The 18,962-nt window shown below is 33.4% G+C and overlaps 2 protein-coding genes across 3 annotated transcripts in view; one reads left to right on the plus strand and one right to left on the minus strand.

Moving 5' to 3' along the window:
- LOC117169762 (protein FAM136A) overlaps positions 1–11,581 on the plus strand; it is a 13,318-nt gene extending 1,737 nt beyond the window's left edge. Inside the window, exons 2-4 of one of the 2 annotated variants that reach the window (XM_033356277.1) lie at positions 7,082–7,222; positions 7,315–7,421; positions 11,469–11,581. In XM_033356277.1, the coding sequence (XP_033212168.1) occupies positions 7,082–7,222; positions 7,315–7,421; positions 11,469–11,502 (282 nt within the window). In that variant the 3' untranslated portion in view covers positions 11,503–11,581. Of the gene's footprint in view, positions 1–7,081; positions 7,223–7,314; positions 7,804–11,468 lie in introns of those variants that run through there. The other variant, XM_033356272.1, reaches the window with a different exon arrangement.
- The window catches only part of LOC117169758 (DAZ-associated protein 2-like), a 26,756-nt gene continuing 19,322 nt past the window's right edge, over positions 11,529–18,962 (minus strand). The window contains exon 5 of the mRNA XM_033356263.1: positions 11,529–15,484. Coding sequence (XP_033212154.1) covers positions 15,305–15,484 — 180 coding nt within the window. The 3' untranslated portion in view covers positions 11,529–15,304. The remainder of the gene's footprint in view (positions 15,485–18,962) is intronic.

Here is an 18,962-nt window from a genome sequence, read left to right on the forward strand (position 1 = left end):
GAGGGAGCTCTTCTTAATATTTTGACACCAAAATCATGTCGATACACCTTACCGACTGCGAGTAAAGCCACCCACGCTTTAACTTGACAGACTGTAGGTCCGATTATAAGACCCAATCTTTAAAAATGGAAATTTATATGAAAGTACTAATTTTAGGTTTAAATTATTGTCGTTCACTATTTAAAAATTGTGTGAATTCTTCACGATTATTTATAAATATTTTTGACTGAAACTTTAGAAAATGATAAATAATATGAAAAGGAATGTCTGCGAACTGTTTTTTCTTTTTAATTAAAAAACCTCAACTTCCGTTTTACTGAAATCATTTTTTTATATTCTGAAAAAAAAACAGTTTGCAGACTTTCATTTTCTCGATTATTTTCCAGAGTTCCAGTGAAAAATATTGATTAATATATGAACCCCATACCCTTAAAAGTGGAATATTAAAACATTGAAAGCATTCTAAAGCCAGTTAAGTTTGAATTATACACAATTGAATAATTTGATATTGAAAGAGTTGAAAAATAAGAAATTTTAAAACTCGTTCTGCACAAGGATAATATAAAATATTATATCACAAGGAACATTTTGATTAATAATAGGGACCATTATTGTCTAGTTTTTATATTCGTACAATATGTTGCTAGAGGGACTTTAGTGCCTTCAAGGTTTTCAGTGAAAATAATGTTGAGAATTTGTAACAGGTCAGAGTCCAATCAAAATTATCCAACTGTGTAAGATAATATTAAAATTATATAATCTAATATTCTAAATAAATGGGTTAAACTTTATTGTAACGTACAGAAGATAAATTCAAGGGAAAAGTGAAAATTAGTAGATATACGTAAAGTTGCCTTATTTTGAAAAGTTTGGGTACATTTCCTTTTACCATTTTATAATTCATACTTCACTTGAAAGACGAATATCGGCACAGGAACTTATTCTATGACTATTCTATACTATATTTAATTAGAATCCTTTGAAAGATTAGAAAATTTTTCATTGAATCAGCCCACATTGAAATTATTTTAATGAATAAGTCACAAAATATTTATTTTCAAAGTTAAATATTTTAGATTTCCAAATGAACATTTAGAAATCTTAAGTTATTATTATTTTATTTATGAACCGGATGAGATACAAGATGAATATATAGATATATAAAGTAATATATGATAATCTGCTACGATATTTGCTTAGATTCTGAGACCTGTACAAAGAAGGTGAAATATGAGCGTCGAGTTAATTAGCTTTTACAAACAGATATTATAGACTTATTAGGGTGGGAACACATAATAAGGTTCATGAAATTTAGAACTACAAGTGGGTACATTGCAACACGACATAGTTATTTTTATCGATTAGTAAATGAAAAAGAGTCTCTTCCACTCTCAGATTACACATTGAACAGAGATGCCGCTTACTGAAACCAAAATTAACCGCAGAACATGTAAAGTTGCCCCCGTAGCCATCCTTGTGGCAACAATTCTTTTATTACAAGCCAGTGCAAACCCAGCAAACACGTTCTGTAACTGTTCCAGATCAAAAAAAGAACTGTGTTCTATAACAGTTGTTATAAGATGGTGACAGAACTGTTCTAGACCAAAAGGTAAAAGCGTACTAGAACACTGTGACAAAATTGTAACAGAACTGTTCTCGAACTATGTGACAGCACTGTTCTGTAACATTTGCTATGGAATTGTTCTAGAACAAACTGGTGACAGACGCTCTATAATATTTGTTTCAAGTTTATTTAGAACTGTGCCGTAACGGTGTTATATCGAAGTTCTAGAACCCTGTTATAAGTGTGTTCTAGAACAAATTAGGAATAAAGATTGGTTCACTAAAACGATGGTCGAGCTGGCCCTTGCGAATTATCCTTAATGTGGATATCTCGGATGTATATTTTTTGTTAGTCGGGACTATGTACGCGCTATCCCGGACCAAAATATATCCATGGGGATATCAAAATTTCCGCCTCGCAGGATATTCCGACGGGTTATCCCTGGAATCACCTGGGACATGGGATCAGATCGAATATCTTGGGATATCCTATTGCTGTGAGGGGTAAATAACACTATTCATATTTGATAAATAACAGTTCTAGAACTGTTATAGAATTGTCCTAGATTTTTTACAAGGCAGCGTACTAAAGTTCTAAAATTGATACAGATCGGTTGCCAGAGCGTTCTAGATCTGTTGAAGATTTTTTATACGACATTTGTAATTGAGTTCTAGAATTGTTACAGACCGGTTGTCACAGCGTTCTAGAGCTGTTACAGAATTGTTCTAGCGTATGAGGGATGACATAGTTACTCACATGTTCGTAACCTGTTCTAGAACACGTTCTTTTGCGTTCTAGAACAGTTACAGATCTGTTCTGTAATCATGTTTGCTGGGAAGGTAGCAGAGCTCGAAAATGGTTTCCCCATATATTTATATTCCCTGATCATCTCGAGCTAAGTATCATTAAAAGTGAAACCCGGAATCCTAGGTGGCCTCCCGCTATCAAAGATCAGGGTCTTGGTCTTTGACGTATGAACCTCCAAAATATTTAGGTCTCAATACTCAGCAAGAACATTAATGTTCCTCTGAAGATCAATGCGATAGTCAGCAAGCATCACGATATCAGGGCATATATGCCAGCAAGATAATCTCCATCAAATAATTGATAGAAATCGCCCTTACTCCCCGGATTCCGAAAAAATCTTCAAGGTCTCCAATTAACAACAAAAAAAACGGACTTAAAAGTTCTCCTTGGAGAACCCCGCAAGTCACGTACACTGGGTCAGTAAGACCCTCAGGAGTACGGGCGGACATATACATATACGGAATAATTTTATTAATTTCATGCTAATGTTTAGTGTCATTAGTTTAGACCAGCTTTTTCGAAATCAACGAAACAAGCAAAAACCTAATATCCAAGAGTGGAGAGATGAATACATATGAATAATGGAGTTTAGAACAAATATATGGTGCTTACAGCGTCTGGAAGTCCTGAAAGCTGTCTGAAATTCAGGTATACAATTCGCAACATTTGTCTAGTCAAAAAGCCTATTCAGGAGGATTCGTGTAAACATTTTCTCAATAGCATTCATAAGCCCGGATCCTGTATCACCTTTCTTGAATAGCATGCACGTGATAATAATTCCTCATAAGAAGGGGGAACCTACTCAGTCTCTCAGATCCTCCTGTAATTTAATCATTTTCTCTCCTTCCGGATGAACAATTACTAATAAAGCCATCTTTGTTTCGACGTGAGTCATCGGACGAATAATCTGATTCCAACCCTGATCCTGTTTTTTTTTCGGAGGGTCTTCCTGTTAGTCTCTTGACAGTGTCATTCGCCTCAAAATGGCACTAATCTCGCCAGATGACAAAACTTTCCGTTTCAGTTCCAAGTGATTACCTTTTATCACTTCAAAACCTCGATCTATTAAGCTGCTCTTCTTCTGTATGAGCTATTTTCTCGCCTGCCTTTCAAGATTCCACGTATCTCTCGAGACTGTCAAACCCATAGCTGTGATGGATTTCGGTTTTTGAAAGACCTGGAACCTATGAGATGGAGACCCCAACCTAATCAGTACCGTTCTGGCACAAGAGGCTTCTTTCCCAGACGAAAAACATATTCCACTACAACAGATTCTACTTTAGCTTTCGAGAACACTTCACGAACAGACGAGACTATGTCGTTATTGTATGACTCGATTTCCTTGAGCTTGTGCAGAATCATATTTTTTGGTACGGGCATTCTTTCGGATCTGCGAAATCTCCTGTTTCAGCAGTTTCATGTCGTTTTCCAAATTCGTGTTTTTCTTCTTCAGATCATCATTCCTTAAGGGACCTGGAAATCGATTTTAAATCGCAAAACTTGAATGCAGGCCAAATGTTGAAGCCCTTTTTGCGCCTTTTTGCAGTTAAGACAGTTTTCGAGCTAGGATTTTCAATTGGGCAACCCTAGCGAGAAAAGGAAAATCCACCATCCGTTATGCTTCAACTCTACAGGTATTAAAATGCCTCCGATGAACAACATTGATTCATTCAGGAGCGAACAACTGTTCGCTTGCTTACAGCTGTAAAGAAAAATGGTTTCTTATAAATGCAATATTCACGCCGAATCAGTGTAACGGTACAATTTTCGGCAAACTTACTACGAAAGTAGTACCATATCCATGATAGATCTCTATAATATGTGTTGCCCAATTTCCTCCACATAAAATACCAAATTTATTCACATTGGACACGAACTTTGCATGTTTGCACAACTCAGGGGCTGGATCTTAAAGTTTCTTTTTAAATGCCTTATTTTATTTTATAAGTTTTTAAGAGAGTTAAAGTGATTTTAAAGAATTTCAACGAGTTTTTGAAATATAACTTAAAAAGATTTTAATGAATTTGAAAAAATTCAAAGATTTTAAGGATTTTCAAGAGATTTAAGGAAATTTCAGAAAATTTTAAGGATTTTAAGAGTTTTGAATGAATTTGATTCAATTTCAAGAATCTTTGAAAGCTTTTAAATGACGATAAAGAACTTAAAGGGGTTTAAAAGAAAATTCGGATGAATTTAAGGGTTATCAAGCAGGCTCTCGTGTTTTTGTGTAGCTCCTTATGTCTCTTCTAATCAGGGTTGCAGCCACACATCCTATTCATTCTTTCCGTGGTCTGCCTCTAGGCACACTGCCATTTACTTTACCTTGATACACTTGTTTCGTTAGTCGTTCATCTTCCACACAATTTTTTGAGGATTATCTCGTTATTCACTTTGTCCATAAAAGTTTTCCCACATATTATGTGAAGGAATTCTTGATAGTTCTATGTTTCGCTACCACATATCACAGCCGGTACAAATATAGAATTATGTATTGCCCATGTTCTTAATGCATGTATTCAATTTGTTCAGCATTCTTTGCAATTCTTCAATTGATTCTGCCATAAGAACCTTATGATCCGCGAACTCTAACCCACATACCTTTACTGTTCGAGATCCATAGCTTCTTCGTCGAAGAGGGCCATTTTTAGACACTTGTCCATAAATATAGTAAATAGCCACGAGGACATAACGCATCCTAGTCTAACACAGTGGCGCAGATTGCAATTTTGACTGGGGGAGCGAAACTCATTTCTTCACGGGACCACCAACCCACCCATCCATAAAAAAAAAAAAAATCTCAATTTTACGAGCAAAAAAAACATGACCCTCGTTAGACATTCTTTCATTTTGTACACATTATTCTTGTTATTCTACGCTTTTTTAGCTCTAAAACTCAAAACTCCCCCAGGCTAGGGGAGCCACCGCCCCCTCGGCTTCCGTCAAATGGGGGCCACTGGTTTAATATCTTGCATATTATTGAATCAGTCACTGAGATTTCCATTAACCCTTACACTCGCTTTGCTACTAGTATATATTGCTTTGATTGTTTGTAGGAGCCATCCATTGACTCTGTACTTTTTCAGGACTTACCACAGTTTATTTCTATCCACTTTGACGAATGCTTTTTCTAGGTCAATAAATGCACAAAAAACGTTTTTCCTACTCTTAAGCTTTTTTCTATGATCTGTCTTAAGCTAAATATTTGAACCTTACATGATCTTCCTAGCACATACCCACCATGGACTTCCCGAATCTTTTCTTCTGTGATGCCTCTGTAATTATTGCAGTTGCTTTTATCTCACTTTCTTTTGTATATTGGTACGATGATCGCTTTTTTCCATCGTCTGGTACTTCTCCTATCTCGATACATAAATTTATCAATTCGCACAGTCTATGAGATATGTACTCGCCACCATATTTAAGCATTTCAGCGCTGATACTGTCTATACCAGCAGACTTACCATTTTTTAAATTATTAATTACATCCCTAACCTCGGTGAGATGGATTTTCTCAATTGAGTTTTCTAATCTACCGTTTTCTATATCGCTGTTGTGTTTCCCTATGGCTTTATCTTCGCATAATTCCTTAAAATAGTCTTTCGAAGCGTCTAGAATCCCGTCTTTACCATAGATCATGTCACCTTTGCCATTTCTCGTGCTGACAAACTCTGTACTTTTACTTGCCTTAATTTTGTTATAAAGCAGTTTCTTGTTTCCTCAAAAGTCGTTTTGTATTTTATACGCCTCTTTTGTTTGGATTTTATCTTGACTTTCCTTGACTAGTCGTTTAGTTTTTAATTCTATTTCCCTCCTCTTGTACGTTTCTTTAATTTTTTTTACTTGTCTTTAACTAAGCGTAAATAATAAAAAAATCCTTAAGTTATAATTTTTTATTTAAATGTCATTCTTTTTACACTTTTGTTTTTTGTTCCTCGTTGGGCAAATGTCGTGATTTTCATAAAAGTTTCATTTACAAACCTTATTATATTCCTTAAAAGGTCCTTTACAATCCTCTTTGTCATGTTTTTAATAAATATCATTTAGCAAATAATTTACATCCAAAAAGGCCAAGTAAAAGTAATTGTACGTATTATTTTTAATTAATATAATTTCTATGAAAATAGGACGAATACAATTGCAAAGAACCTTTCACGGAAGAGAATGAATATTTGTGAATTAAAATTGAATAAAAATTAAGGTTCTTCCCTCATTTTATTAAATACATACTAGAGTGAAATATTTCTAAGATACCAACTGGTACTTTTTTAAAGAAGAAGCGTTTATTCATAAGGAAAAATTGTTTAATTTAGTCATTTCTTCATAAAATGAAATTTTTGAATGACTACTAACCTGAACATTAGACAATTTTATTTTACGCAAAAAATTGTTAAAGTACAGAGTTTGTTGAAATTAGCTGTTATTCAGTTTCGTTTTGTGTATTATTTTTCACTAGTATTTTTCCCCTTTCTTTAAGACTCCCAGTTTTAAGGAAATTGTGTAGCAGCCCTGATATTTAGAAAAACTCACAAAAGAAAGAATGATTCGTTTTGAAGGTTCCTCTCGTTATTATAACGGGAATAATTATTTCAAAAAGTGAATATAAAATAAAATGTACGAAATAACAAAGAAATAACTTTGTGAATAAAAAAAAAGAAAGTATCATTGAAAAGGATATTTAAAAACACCATGCATTGATTGATTAATTTCTAGGCAGACATGCACAGATGTGCAGCGACGTGTTACGATAACGAGAGCTACAGTGTCCATAGGGTCGCTAACTGTGTCGAAAACTGCGGTTCTGCGCTGAACAATGCCCAGCAGTATATCACAGAGGAAATAGAAAGAGTCCAGGTTCTTATATTCTTAACATAAAAAAAACTAATATTTTTCCAAAGTTCAATTTCCAAACCAAATCAATCTGTTTTCTAATTTCACTTCCATAGAATCGATTACAAAGATGCGTGATGGACTGCAACGACAGGGTGCGGGATAAAATGGGACCATCGCCCTCTCAAAATGATGTCGACAAGTTCAGCAACGATTTTGAAAAGTGCGCTACGTCTTGTGTAGATACTTATTGTGACATGTTGCCTTCTCTAGAAAAAACTATGAAAAACGTACTCTCGAGCGGAAAGTACGATAAATAATAATAGTAAAAACATGACTTACTCGTAGATTCAAATATCAGAACCAAAGGACAAAAGCGAGTCTTCTGAAAATATAGTTTACGATTTAAACTTTATCATTTTAATGGACTTTTTTTATAAAAAGAATTATTTGAAAGCTCAAATTCATAAATTTCAATTTAAGAACTTAATTTAACTACTCTGAGAATATAAATGTTACTGAATCAATTGGCGCACAGTGGTGTAACTATGGAATTTATTATCTATTTGAAGTTTTTTTCTTGGAATTAAAGAGCACTAAATTCTTAAGTCCCTATAATTTTTATTTAAACAGGTACAAAAAGTGCATGTTATTTATTGTACAATTTTATTGTTATAAACAAATAAGCCATTTCCATACATTAGAATTTGTTTGCAATTTAATGAGTATCAAAGTACCTTTCAAAACTTACTGAACCAATGAAATTTTTTAGCACTTAACATTTAGTTTTGTATTAAATAATTAAAGTTGAGTAATAGAAAATATGCATCCTCTTTTTGTGGAAAGAAAATTATTCGTTGTCTTCTAAGATTTATCGAAATAAGCTTGTCAGACTTACTAAACGGAAAAATATCGTCAGCCTATGTTGTAAATAATTTAAATAAACAAAAAGATAATTAACAATTCTTTTTCGTGGAAAAATGCGTTATTATCTAATATGTATAGAACACACTGAGCTTCAAGCCATTACAGATGTGATGAAAATGGTAAGAAAAAAACTGGTTCTTCTTTTGTATGCATTACAAGCTTCAAAATGGTAAGAACTGAAACCGTACATTATTCTAAAATCACATTTTCTATTTTTCCGTAATTCCTTCTCTTTTATTCTAAAATTAGGTACAAAACTATACTGGTATGCATAGCCTCAATGAGAACATAATCATCCACTGATACCATTAGCGATATCTAAAAATAATGATAGAAAAGAGAAAGCATAATTGGAAATATTTCGAATATGCAACTCCAAAAGTCTATTTAATATATCACTATCAGCTTACCCCATGCCCAATATTTCGTATTTTAAATACTTATTTTTTAGTTTTCTGATTTTGTAACGAACTTAACGAAAGCAGAGGAAATTTGTTAACACAGAACATTTTTATGTTATTTTTTCACCCAGAAGAAAATTATTTTCCATCTTTTTATGTATCGAAATTATTAGAATCTAGAACATCTTGGATCTTAGTATGTTTGAAAAGCTATTTGCAAAGCTGTATACCACTTTTCTATTCTCTAGTCTAAGTTATTTTTTAGCGAGACTAAATATGTTAAATTTGATCAATGTTCTGTAATTTAATAAGCTGTTTTAATAGATATTAAATTGAGAATCATTCTTTTCGTCACAAATTAGTATAAATTGTGTATTTGTTTACTCCTATTATTTCTACCAATGCTAAGTTTTAACAATATTTTGCAGTTTAGTCAGCCGATAAGCTACTGAGGGATATATTAGAGAGCACAGATTTTTCCACGAAAAAAATGATCTTTTTTATTACTTAAATTATTTATGAGAAAGGTAGATGTTAATTGTTAACATTATTTTTAGCATAATAAGCCTGATAAACTATTACGATACAAATAAAATATTTTTTTGTTAAAACTGCATGATAATGATCTTGAGTTGTTATATACAATTATTTATAGCAAAGCTAAATCTTAGGAATTGATAATTTTTTAAAATTAATTGGGATCTGAAGAACTCGAATACGCCACCTGGTGACAGAATCGGAAAGCCCTGAGCGCAGGTAAATTTTGACGGGAAGTACAGGCGAATATATGAAAATAAATTTTCTAAAGGTTTTACAGTGTACTTTTACAGTGAAACCAGGAAAAAATTAAGTGACAAAGAAAAAGTTACAATTAAAATAAATCAAACTTTATCAATGGAGTTTTCGCCACGAAAATCGAAGAGCAAAGTGTTTGATTGCTCTTCTACCGCTCGAAAGCATGAAGCGGTTCGGTTTTTCTGAAATGTAAATAAACTCCTTTAAAAAAAATATGAAAAATCTTATAGTAAATTTACAGCATTTAATGATAGTATGACTCGAGAAATAAAACAAAAATTCACGAAATTGAAACGGATTTTCAAGCTTGTTCCACTGACAATAAAAAGATTGAAGAAAAAGTTAAAATCATCAAGTATTTATCGTTTTTAGTCTTAAATAATTTTTCAGCATTCCGAAAAATTGAAGAATTTATTATTTAGACAAGAAGAGTATTTTAATTCGAAGTTTGCAAACAAAATGCAATAATAGAAACTTGAAGTTTCATTTTCTATCTCTTTTCCGCAAAATAGAAGGTACCATGCATGTAAAATTTTTTCTCCTTCTACGAAGATCCTACATGCCGGTGTGGACTTTTTGAAATCACAAATTTGAGCTATTGTTACTTTCATTTTTAAGGTTTAAGGGCATGTGATACTTCGTCGTGTGGTCAATCGGGTACAGTTCCCCCGGCTTTTTTTCCACAACAATGGAAATTTTTAAAAACTGAATTCGGAGATGCTATAAAATATCATAACGGACGTCTACAGAATCTTTTTTGAGGAATAATAACAAAAAACCATTTGTTGTGCTAAATAACAATTTTATGTATGTGCATTATTTTTAGTTTACGTTGTTTTTCATCTCTGCTTTTCCGATAATTTGGTAATTATTTATGAAATAAACTTGTTTGATTGCCTGCAAAAAAAGGTTAGTTCCGGGAGATTAGTTACTATGTTTATTTGTAAGTCCAAAGTTTTTGGCCAAAAATATTGTGTAGTTTGGAAGTAACGCTCGGGAGAATTAAAACACATATAACCTCAAAATATACACATGTTGTTAGCAATATCAAAATTTTTTGAACAAAAAATCACAAAAAGTGTGCAGGGATGTTCGTTACCATTTTCCAAATTTTGAAGACGAAATATTTCTTATCCTAGGAAAAAAGCCGGGGGAATCTAACCCTGAAAAATCGATACTAATTTCTAAGCGCTATGCAAATTAATCACATTTTGCTGAATTAAATCTTTTTTGAATGAACCCACAAAAAATATTAAGACAAAATATTTATTATTCTAGAAAAAAAGTCGGGGGAACCTAAAACTGATAAAATCGACAATTTCTTAAATATCAGATGCCCTTAAGACTAATTTTCAATGTTTTTACATGAGTCTTATAAAATATCTACCTACGTTCGCCGGCTATATTGCGTTTGCCGCTAGCGGTGCCCTCAAGATTTCAGATCCCAATAGGATGAATAAGAATTTTTTTTTTTTTTAATAGGAAAATTATTTGAGTTGTAATTTAAGTTGATTGCAAATATATCCAAGTTTTAACGAAACAAACTTTTTATATTTAAATGGACTAAAAAGTAAAGAATAACTGATATTGGTTTGTTTTTACTTTTTAGTCCATTTGAATATAAAAAGTTTGTATCGTTAAATATTAGATATATTTGCAATCAACTTAAATTACAACTCAAATAATTTTCCTATTTTTTTAAAGAAAAAAATTCTTTCTTCATTCTATTGGGATCTGAAATCTTGAGGGCACCACTAGCGGCAAAAGCAATATAGCCGGCGACAGTAGGTAGATATCTCATAAGACTTATGTAAAAACATTGACAAACTGATATTGGTTTGTATGGCTTACTAATAATTTAACGTTCTTTAATTATAAAAAGAAACTTTAAAATCTTTTAATAATTGAAGATAATACACATTTTTGAATAGTAAATTCCAGATTTGCAACACTGTGGGATAGCACTACTACCCTCGTCCTTTGTATTTAAATATCCCTTGTATTGTTCCTGCGGATTTAAATGAATATTTAGCGAAACAATAATTATTTATTTCAATTTGAATTATAGTATATAAATATGAATCAATAAGACCTGCTTTTCAAAGAAGGCAATAGTACATATGTGAAATATAGCAGAAAAGTCTTAGTTTCCAGGAAATCCAGGTAATGATCATGGGATAATGAATGCTCAGAGATAATGGAACTTGAAGAGTGCATGGTCATGATATTTATTAACCGTTATACCGGATTTCGACGTCGGTACAGTGTTCAGCTTAACAACGTATGTATCATTGTAATTAATACAATTAGTTCATTGTTACAATAGACATATCGTTTATTGCACGCTTTTTCCTGATATAAAACTCCCCCAAACCCCCCAATCACTGATCGCAAACAATTTTTTTTAAGAAGATGTATCGTAACGATATCGGGTTTCCGTGAAAAGAACAGTTCTACGGCAAGAGATAAGTCGAAGTAAAAAGTTGCTCAGGAGAAATAATTTGATTCGAATTCTTGTACAAAAACTCGTAGCTGCCGCAAAAAGACCTTTTTACTATATGTCTCGGTGCCAGGTCATTACCAAAAATCAATTATCGTGAAAATGGTCAAGCTTCCAGACCATTCGTAGAATACAATGTCACAAAAAATATCACTATACACTATTGCGTAGATAGTGTGGCGTTTCACTTTTCAGCAGAAAATATAGAGTTCTGAATTCCGGTGCTTTCAAAATTGAACTTTGTATCATTGAAGACCTTATAATTCCAGTAGTTTAGCTGAGGAAAGTTTGAAATGATTACTTTGGATGCTTAATTCCTCACTCTTGCAATCGATAAAAACTGACTGAAATTGTCGAAAAAACAACTTCTGTATTACTCTAAATAGATCCTGCTGAGAAATGCACTTGAGACCGAAATTTGTAAAATTGAAGCGCACCGGGTTTGTTATTCGTTGATACAAACTCGCAGTCATTACAATGTATAGAGCGTTCGATGTAGATCATTATCGATATAAAAATCCTATGTATAACGGGAGGAAATGGAGCATGGCGAGTTGAAACGCTAAATGATTTTATTATTTATGAAGCTGACGGCTTAACAATTCGTCACTACAATTCTCCCCTTATTAGATAATTACTCGCAAAAAAAGGATTCAAAAGTGTTTCCAAATGTGGACAGCATGATTTTTTATTATTACAATTTTAAAACAAAAATTAGTCGGAAAATAGTTGATTCTTCTATTCAAGAAAAAATAAAAACTAATGTTTCAAGAAAAATTGATCGTTTTCCATTTTTAGAAACTGAAACCCATCTTCAAGTTGGATCTAATCGATTTTCAAGTTTTTAATCGCATACCTAATTCTAGAGATCCTAATATAAAAAAAAATCAGTCGTTTGCGACAAACTTCGTCGAATTGACGTCCTAAGAAATTGATCAATTTTGTCTTTCTCGTTATTGCACTGAGCTTCGCAACTCGACAAAAATTGAGACGAATCACCTTGACACTTGAAGATTTTTGAAGAATAATAAATTACTTCTGATTGAATTTATTGATTAAAATCATTACATCGTGCGCCTGCTCCACACAACTTGCTGACGACGCTAGTGATGCAATGTCAATTATTTCATATGCCGAAATATTTTGATATGGAATATTGAATTGTCCCCATATATTTTGAATATCGAAAATATCGAAATACGCCTTTTTCACACCAATATCGATATCATAAATATTCGATGTTTGCATTTCGATATTGCATCACTTCACTCGACTGATCTGACTTTCATTACACTGGTTGAATCATATATCGAGACAAGCGGTTTGAGTTTCGTAGGTCGACGAACAATCGAAATTAGACTTTTTCGGAGTCTAGTGAGAGTCGACCATTTATCATTTTTCTTCCTGCTCTGATTGATCAATCGAAGTTGGATTTTTTTCGGGACCGAGGAAGAGTGAATTTTAAGTTTAATTTCAATCTCAAATCAATAAACGATGTCTTAATTGATTAGTCGAGATTTATCCATTTTTAATTCGAATAATGGACATCCGATTTATCGATCCACAGGATTTGGTTTTTCCAGACAATAAATTGTACGCAAATCTTTTTGTATACGCTAATTTCGAGGATCTGGGAAAGCGTTATGCCGCATTGGATTTTCTCGGCAGTGCGCGTTTTCAAAATTAGCGCATATTCCTCCAATAAACTAGCTGTGGTGATGGTCTAACTTGATAACATATTAACTATGGCTGCTCTCAAAGAATTCCTCACAACGCTTCCAACATTTTCGGCTAATCGTTTAATCACTTTGTACTTAACATGTTGAAGCACTCACTTCTTTCCATCGCAGTCTCGGCCTTAAGCGATTCCCGCGGCTGACAAAACTATCAGAAAATCGAAAACCGAATTCTACATCGAATTTTATTGTCGACTCTTTGCTATGACGACCGCTGAAGGTCGATTCGTGATTTCTTCTTTAAATTACATGATCATTGCGAGCAAGAATCTTTCGATTAAATAAAAACCTCCTTAGTCCATCTAGTGTAAAAAAAATCTTGAAGAATGACTACTGGTTGTAGGAAATGCCTGCATTTAAATAAAAAAAGGAAGATATAAGAAAAAAAAAAAAACATTAACGATAAAGGTCGAAAAATGAAGGAATCATCCAGACAATCCATTTAGCACGTGTTAATGAATTGTCCCAATTTGGAAAGAAGTTCTGTAATTGAATTATAAACGCAGAATGCTTTACATTTTAAAAGCGCTCGAAAATAGAAGGATTTTATGTTAAACGCGTCTATATATTAACGGTTTAAAATAAACAATGATACGATTCTTCTGAAGCCTGCAAAATTAAAAGCCTTCGAAATTCAACAATTTAAACATAAAAGTTGGTTCCCACATTTTTGGAACTTTAGTATTGCTCATATAATTTGATCTACTATTCAGGGCTGCCCACTGAGTTCATTAAAAAATTATTTTTAAAAAATAATAAAAATAAAAATGAGGGAACAGAAAAGGAACAAAAATATGAAAAAGAAAGCAAGATGGTAAAGAGAAGAACAAAGATGAAGAAGAACGAAGAGTATTTTCTATAGCAGTCTAAATGCTAGTGACCACATTGGCGTAAATGATTTGAGTCACAAGGGTCGATTGACAGGGAATCGTCAAAAATAATGTATACAGCCTGCTCTGTCACCCTGCCAAGTAGTAGTTGCGATTAAAAAAGGCTTCGAACACACTTCGATTATCGATCCCTGCAGGCGAATTCACTCGTTTAACTTTAAAAACAATAACATTTTGCGAGCTACTTTCACTCTCACTCACACTCACTCTCACACACTCTTCCTCCCTAATATTCCCTTTCAACGAATGCGACTGATAATAGCAATGCCTGCGATTTCCATAGAACGGATCCCCCGTCCTTTTCGTTCGTTCCAGAGAAATCGCTCATTATTCACGTATTGGCATTCTTCGAATTTTAATACTGAATTAGCGCGTTAGTCTTTCGCTTCTACAAAGTTATTTTTCGAAATTTTTTACAAAAAACTTCTCAATGTACAGACTGTCCGCCCCGCAGAATCTACAGACTGAAGAAAAATAATAGTAAGGAGAAAGTTCCTAATTCTTTTTTATTTATTTTTGTTTGTTTTTTTGTTTTGTTTTTCTTGTTTTTGTTTTCCTTTCTAGTTTCTTTTTCTTTGTTTTCGGTTTTCTTTCTTGTTATTTATTCAATCTCTACCGGCAGAATTGTGTTGCCCCGCGCGTCTTCGTTCTCTTCTGGATATTTGGTAACAAATGAAAATAGGCGTGCAGTAGTTACGTTCCAGATATCTTTCGGACGGTCCATACACTCAGACGCACGCTATCGGGAGATTGCGCCTGACGGAATAGAATAATCTCTAAGACAGTTGAATTTTGCCTACACGGATCTCAACAACAATGCCTGTGATAACATTAACGGGTCGCGTTGAGCGCTTGGTTTACCAAAAGGTGTAGCCACCCTCTGTTCCTCCTCCAAGAAACGAACCTTTCTTTTGCGAGAGAGCGACACTGTGTCCTGCCATTGCTGCTAATTGTGCTGCATTTGCAGCTACACCTGGTGGTGGTGGAGGAAGGACTTGCTGCGAAATTCCATCGAATCGGGTTCCATCAAATCCATTCTGTTTCAAAGAAAAGGTTGTGTTACAGGGATTTTAGATATCCTGATATGGGGCCATTAAAAAAATATGTAACACTTTTTTGATATTTTTGACTCCCCCCCCCCCCCCCCCCCCCCCCCCCCCCCCCCACCTAAAGGCGTTACTTGTTTTTTGAACGGCCCCTATGGAGTTAATGCGTTAAAATAAATAATATCAAATATTGTGGTAGGTACTACTATCGGCGAGAAAACTATAGGCATCTGCCTTTGAAGCTTAACAACACAGTCAAAAAAAATGCTAGCGCAACAAAAAAATAGTCATTTAAAAGCTGAAAGTGTTCTACGTTAATGAGCTTGAAGACGTTTATGTAAAAAATTTGTTGTGCTTAGCAGACTGAAAAATGTAAAAAAAAGTAAGGTTTTTTGGGTACATTTAAGGACAGTCAAGTTTAGAGCATTATTTCTTATACAAGGGGCGATGGAAAAAATTTGAAAAAATTCACGTGTATGAGGAAAACTGTTGTGAACCAGTTGCAGTTGAGAAATTTAAAAAATAATAAAAATTGTTGCTTAAAAGTACAAAAATGTGCAACTATATTATCTTCAGTTCTAATCCAGATATTAAAGCGATTCAAACTGCAAACTGTAATTGATAGGCTCTGTATTTATTTTCAAACGCCCGTAAGGATGTGTTAGTCTTATTTTTTGTGAAAATCGCAATATTTTTAGACATTTTTTTTGTTGGAAAACAAGTGACGAGCCCCCACTGCTTTCTGTCACTTGTTTTCCAAAAAAAAGAAATGTCTAAAAATATTGCGATTTTCACAAAAAATAAGACACAACACATCATTACGGGCGTTTGAAAATAAATACAGAGCCGATCAATTACAGTTTGCAGTTTGAATCGCTTTAATATCTGGATTAGAACTGAAGATAATATAGTTGCACATTTTTGTACTTTTAAGCAACAATTTTTATTATTTTTTAAATTTCTCAAATGCAACTGGTTCACAACAGTTTTCCTCATACTCATGAATTTTTTCAAATTTTTTCCATCGCCCCTTGTATAAGAAATAATGCTCTAAACTTGACTGTTCTTAAATGTACCCAAAAAACCTTACTTTTTTTTACATTTTACAGTCTGCTAAACACAACAAATTTTTTATATAAACGTCTTCAAGCTCATTAACGTAGAACACTTTCAGCTTTTAAATGACTATTTTTTTGTTGCGGTAGCAGATGCCTACAGTTTTCTCGTCGATAGTAGTAACTTAAACACTACAGACTTGCGCCTAGGCCTTTTTCGATGTATTATTGTGCATTGATCATGAATCTGGGGGGAAAAAACAAACTTTTTTTCGGTCAATTTTGGAAAAATCATCGCAAATGTATCCAATGTGTAGATATTTTGTGAACGACTTACTTCCAATACAATTTTCTCCTCACTTTTATTTTTGTCTTAAATTAAAGGTTGAAACATTAATTTCAACTAGTTTCAGAGTTTCTAGTGCATTAAGTTCATTCGCTATGATTCTTTAGAAAATCGCTTAAAAAAGCGTTCATGAAATTTCAACCGTAATACAATTTTTTGTTCCATATCGTATTGAATGCACAAGATAAAATCAAGAATGCGCAGTCGCATTCAAGGGAACGAAAAAAAGTTTTAAAAAATGCAAACCTTTGCAATTGTATATGTAGATTTCTATATACCGAAATTCTACTCTTGTCTTCATTACTATGAAATATTAGTGAACGCTTTCAGGATAAATATATTTTTCCTACTGTGAATAAATTAAACTTTCCGACAGTTTTGCTAGCGAAGGTAGTATATCAATTGAAAATGACAGAACATTACACTAGACCACATAGAGAATAGATATAAGGAGACCAATCTGCAATGCATGGACTTCCCCAAAAACGGTCAATTTTCTGTTGCTAGAAGTACGCACACAAACATGTGCAAAATTACACTTACGTATAGTTAATAACTTCCCGAGCATGGCGTGCCAACCGCATTTAAAAAAAATATGGCCACCTTTATTGTTTTGTTTTGACAGGCCGCTTGAACAACTAAATAATTAATAATCAGACAGTATTTTGTGAAACGTTTGTGGAGTAAAAAATTATTCGCCATGGAAGAGGTAGGTGGTATATTTATGAAAATATCAATGAACTTTTACCAACACTATCCGTCGGCAGGTATTCTGTGCGTTCAGGATGTAAACATAACCTTGAATAAATATGAAGCCATATTTTTTTAAAGTGCGGTTGGCACGCCACGCTCGGGAAGTTTAGAACTATACGTAAGTGTGCTTTTGCACATATGTGTCTGTGCGTACTTCCGACAACAGAAAAGTGCTCATTTTCTGATCCACTAGTTTGGTCTCCTTATGTTTATTCTCCATGCTAGACCATATCCGCAATGATTTAAATCACATATTTAGAGATAACAACTTTATGCGTTTTAAAACCTTAAATTATGCCCAAAAAACACCTAAATACGCTGTTATTACGCGCTTAAAAAAATGTTTTATGCTCTTAATCCTCTTTTCTATCAAATGTTTCACAAAAAATAATTTTTTTGCGAATTTAGAAAAAAGCTCAACACTGTATGAAATTAAGAAAGAAAGTGAATGTGTGTGTGTGGGGGGGGGGGGGATAAAGCACAGAAAACACGAACTTAAAATGAAAATATTCAAACTTTAATATGTTAAATGAAACATAACATAGGATAGGAACACAAAGTAAAATAGTTTTCGATTTAAAAAATAAATTTCCAGAGTAATACTGTATTATTTAAACAAATAAAACTACTATAGCACAGCCATTAGATCATCTCGGTCAGATTATGCAGCATAAAGTTGGTATCTACACATATTGTTGGAGCCTCCATTCAATATAAGTCCATGTGCTGACAGCGCAGTGGATGAGAATATTATGTAATATGTGCCGAGAATAAGTCTTATCTGATTTTTTCCCCCGATTTTGAGTTAGTATTGTATCCTGATAGGACAGACTATTCTGCACCATTTTCTTAAGAATTAGACAATTCTATGAGATAATAAGGGAGCAAAAGTAAATAAATAAATGAGTCATTTTAGTTAAGTTCCGTGCATTATAGATCTTATGTGTATTCGGAAAAATGATCGACAAGCTAAGAAAAATAAATAAGTTTGAGAAAGAATTAGAATATTAGTCACAAAAAAGCTATTTCAAAATATAACATCAAAAATTGCATGCGTATGATGGCAACCGTGTATGTGCGGATGGTGTGCCGCCTTTACCCATAATACATTTATATGCTACATTGACGATGTGTCAAGTCGGTTGATCATTATACTTTTAACGGGCTTGTTGGCCAAATCGTTCTCGCAGGCATATAAATGTATGCCTATTTTTCATTTTCAAAACAAAATATTTTTAGAACTCGCTTTGAGGCTTCAAAGTTTCCTGACTTGAAGTAAAGAAATCCTTACACCAGCTACAGGTTTAACCCAGAG

The sequence above is a fragment of the Belonocnema kinseyi genome, chromosome 1, assembly GCF_010883055.1.
Source record: "Belonocnema kinseyi isolate 2016_QV_RU_SX_M_011 chromosome 1, B_treatae_v1, whole genome shotgun sequence".
Classification (NCBI taxonomy): Eukaryota; Metazoa; Arthropoda; class Insecta; order Hymenoptera; family Cynipidae; genus Belonocnema; species Belonocnema kinseyi.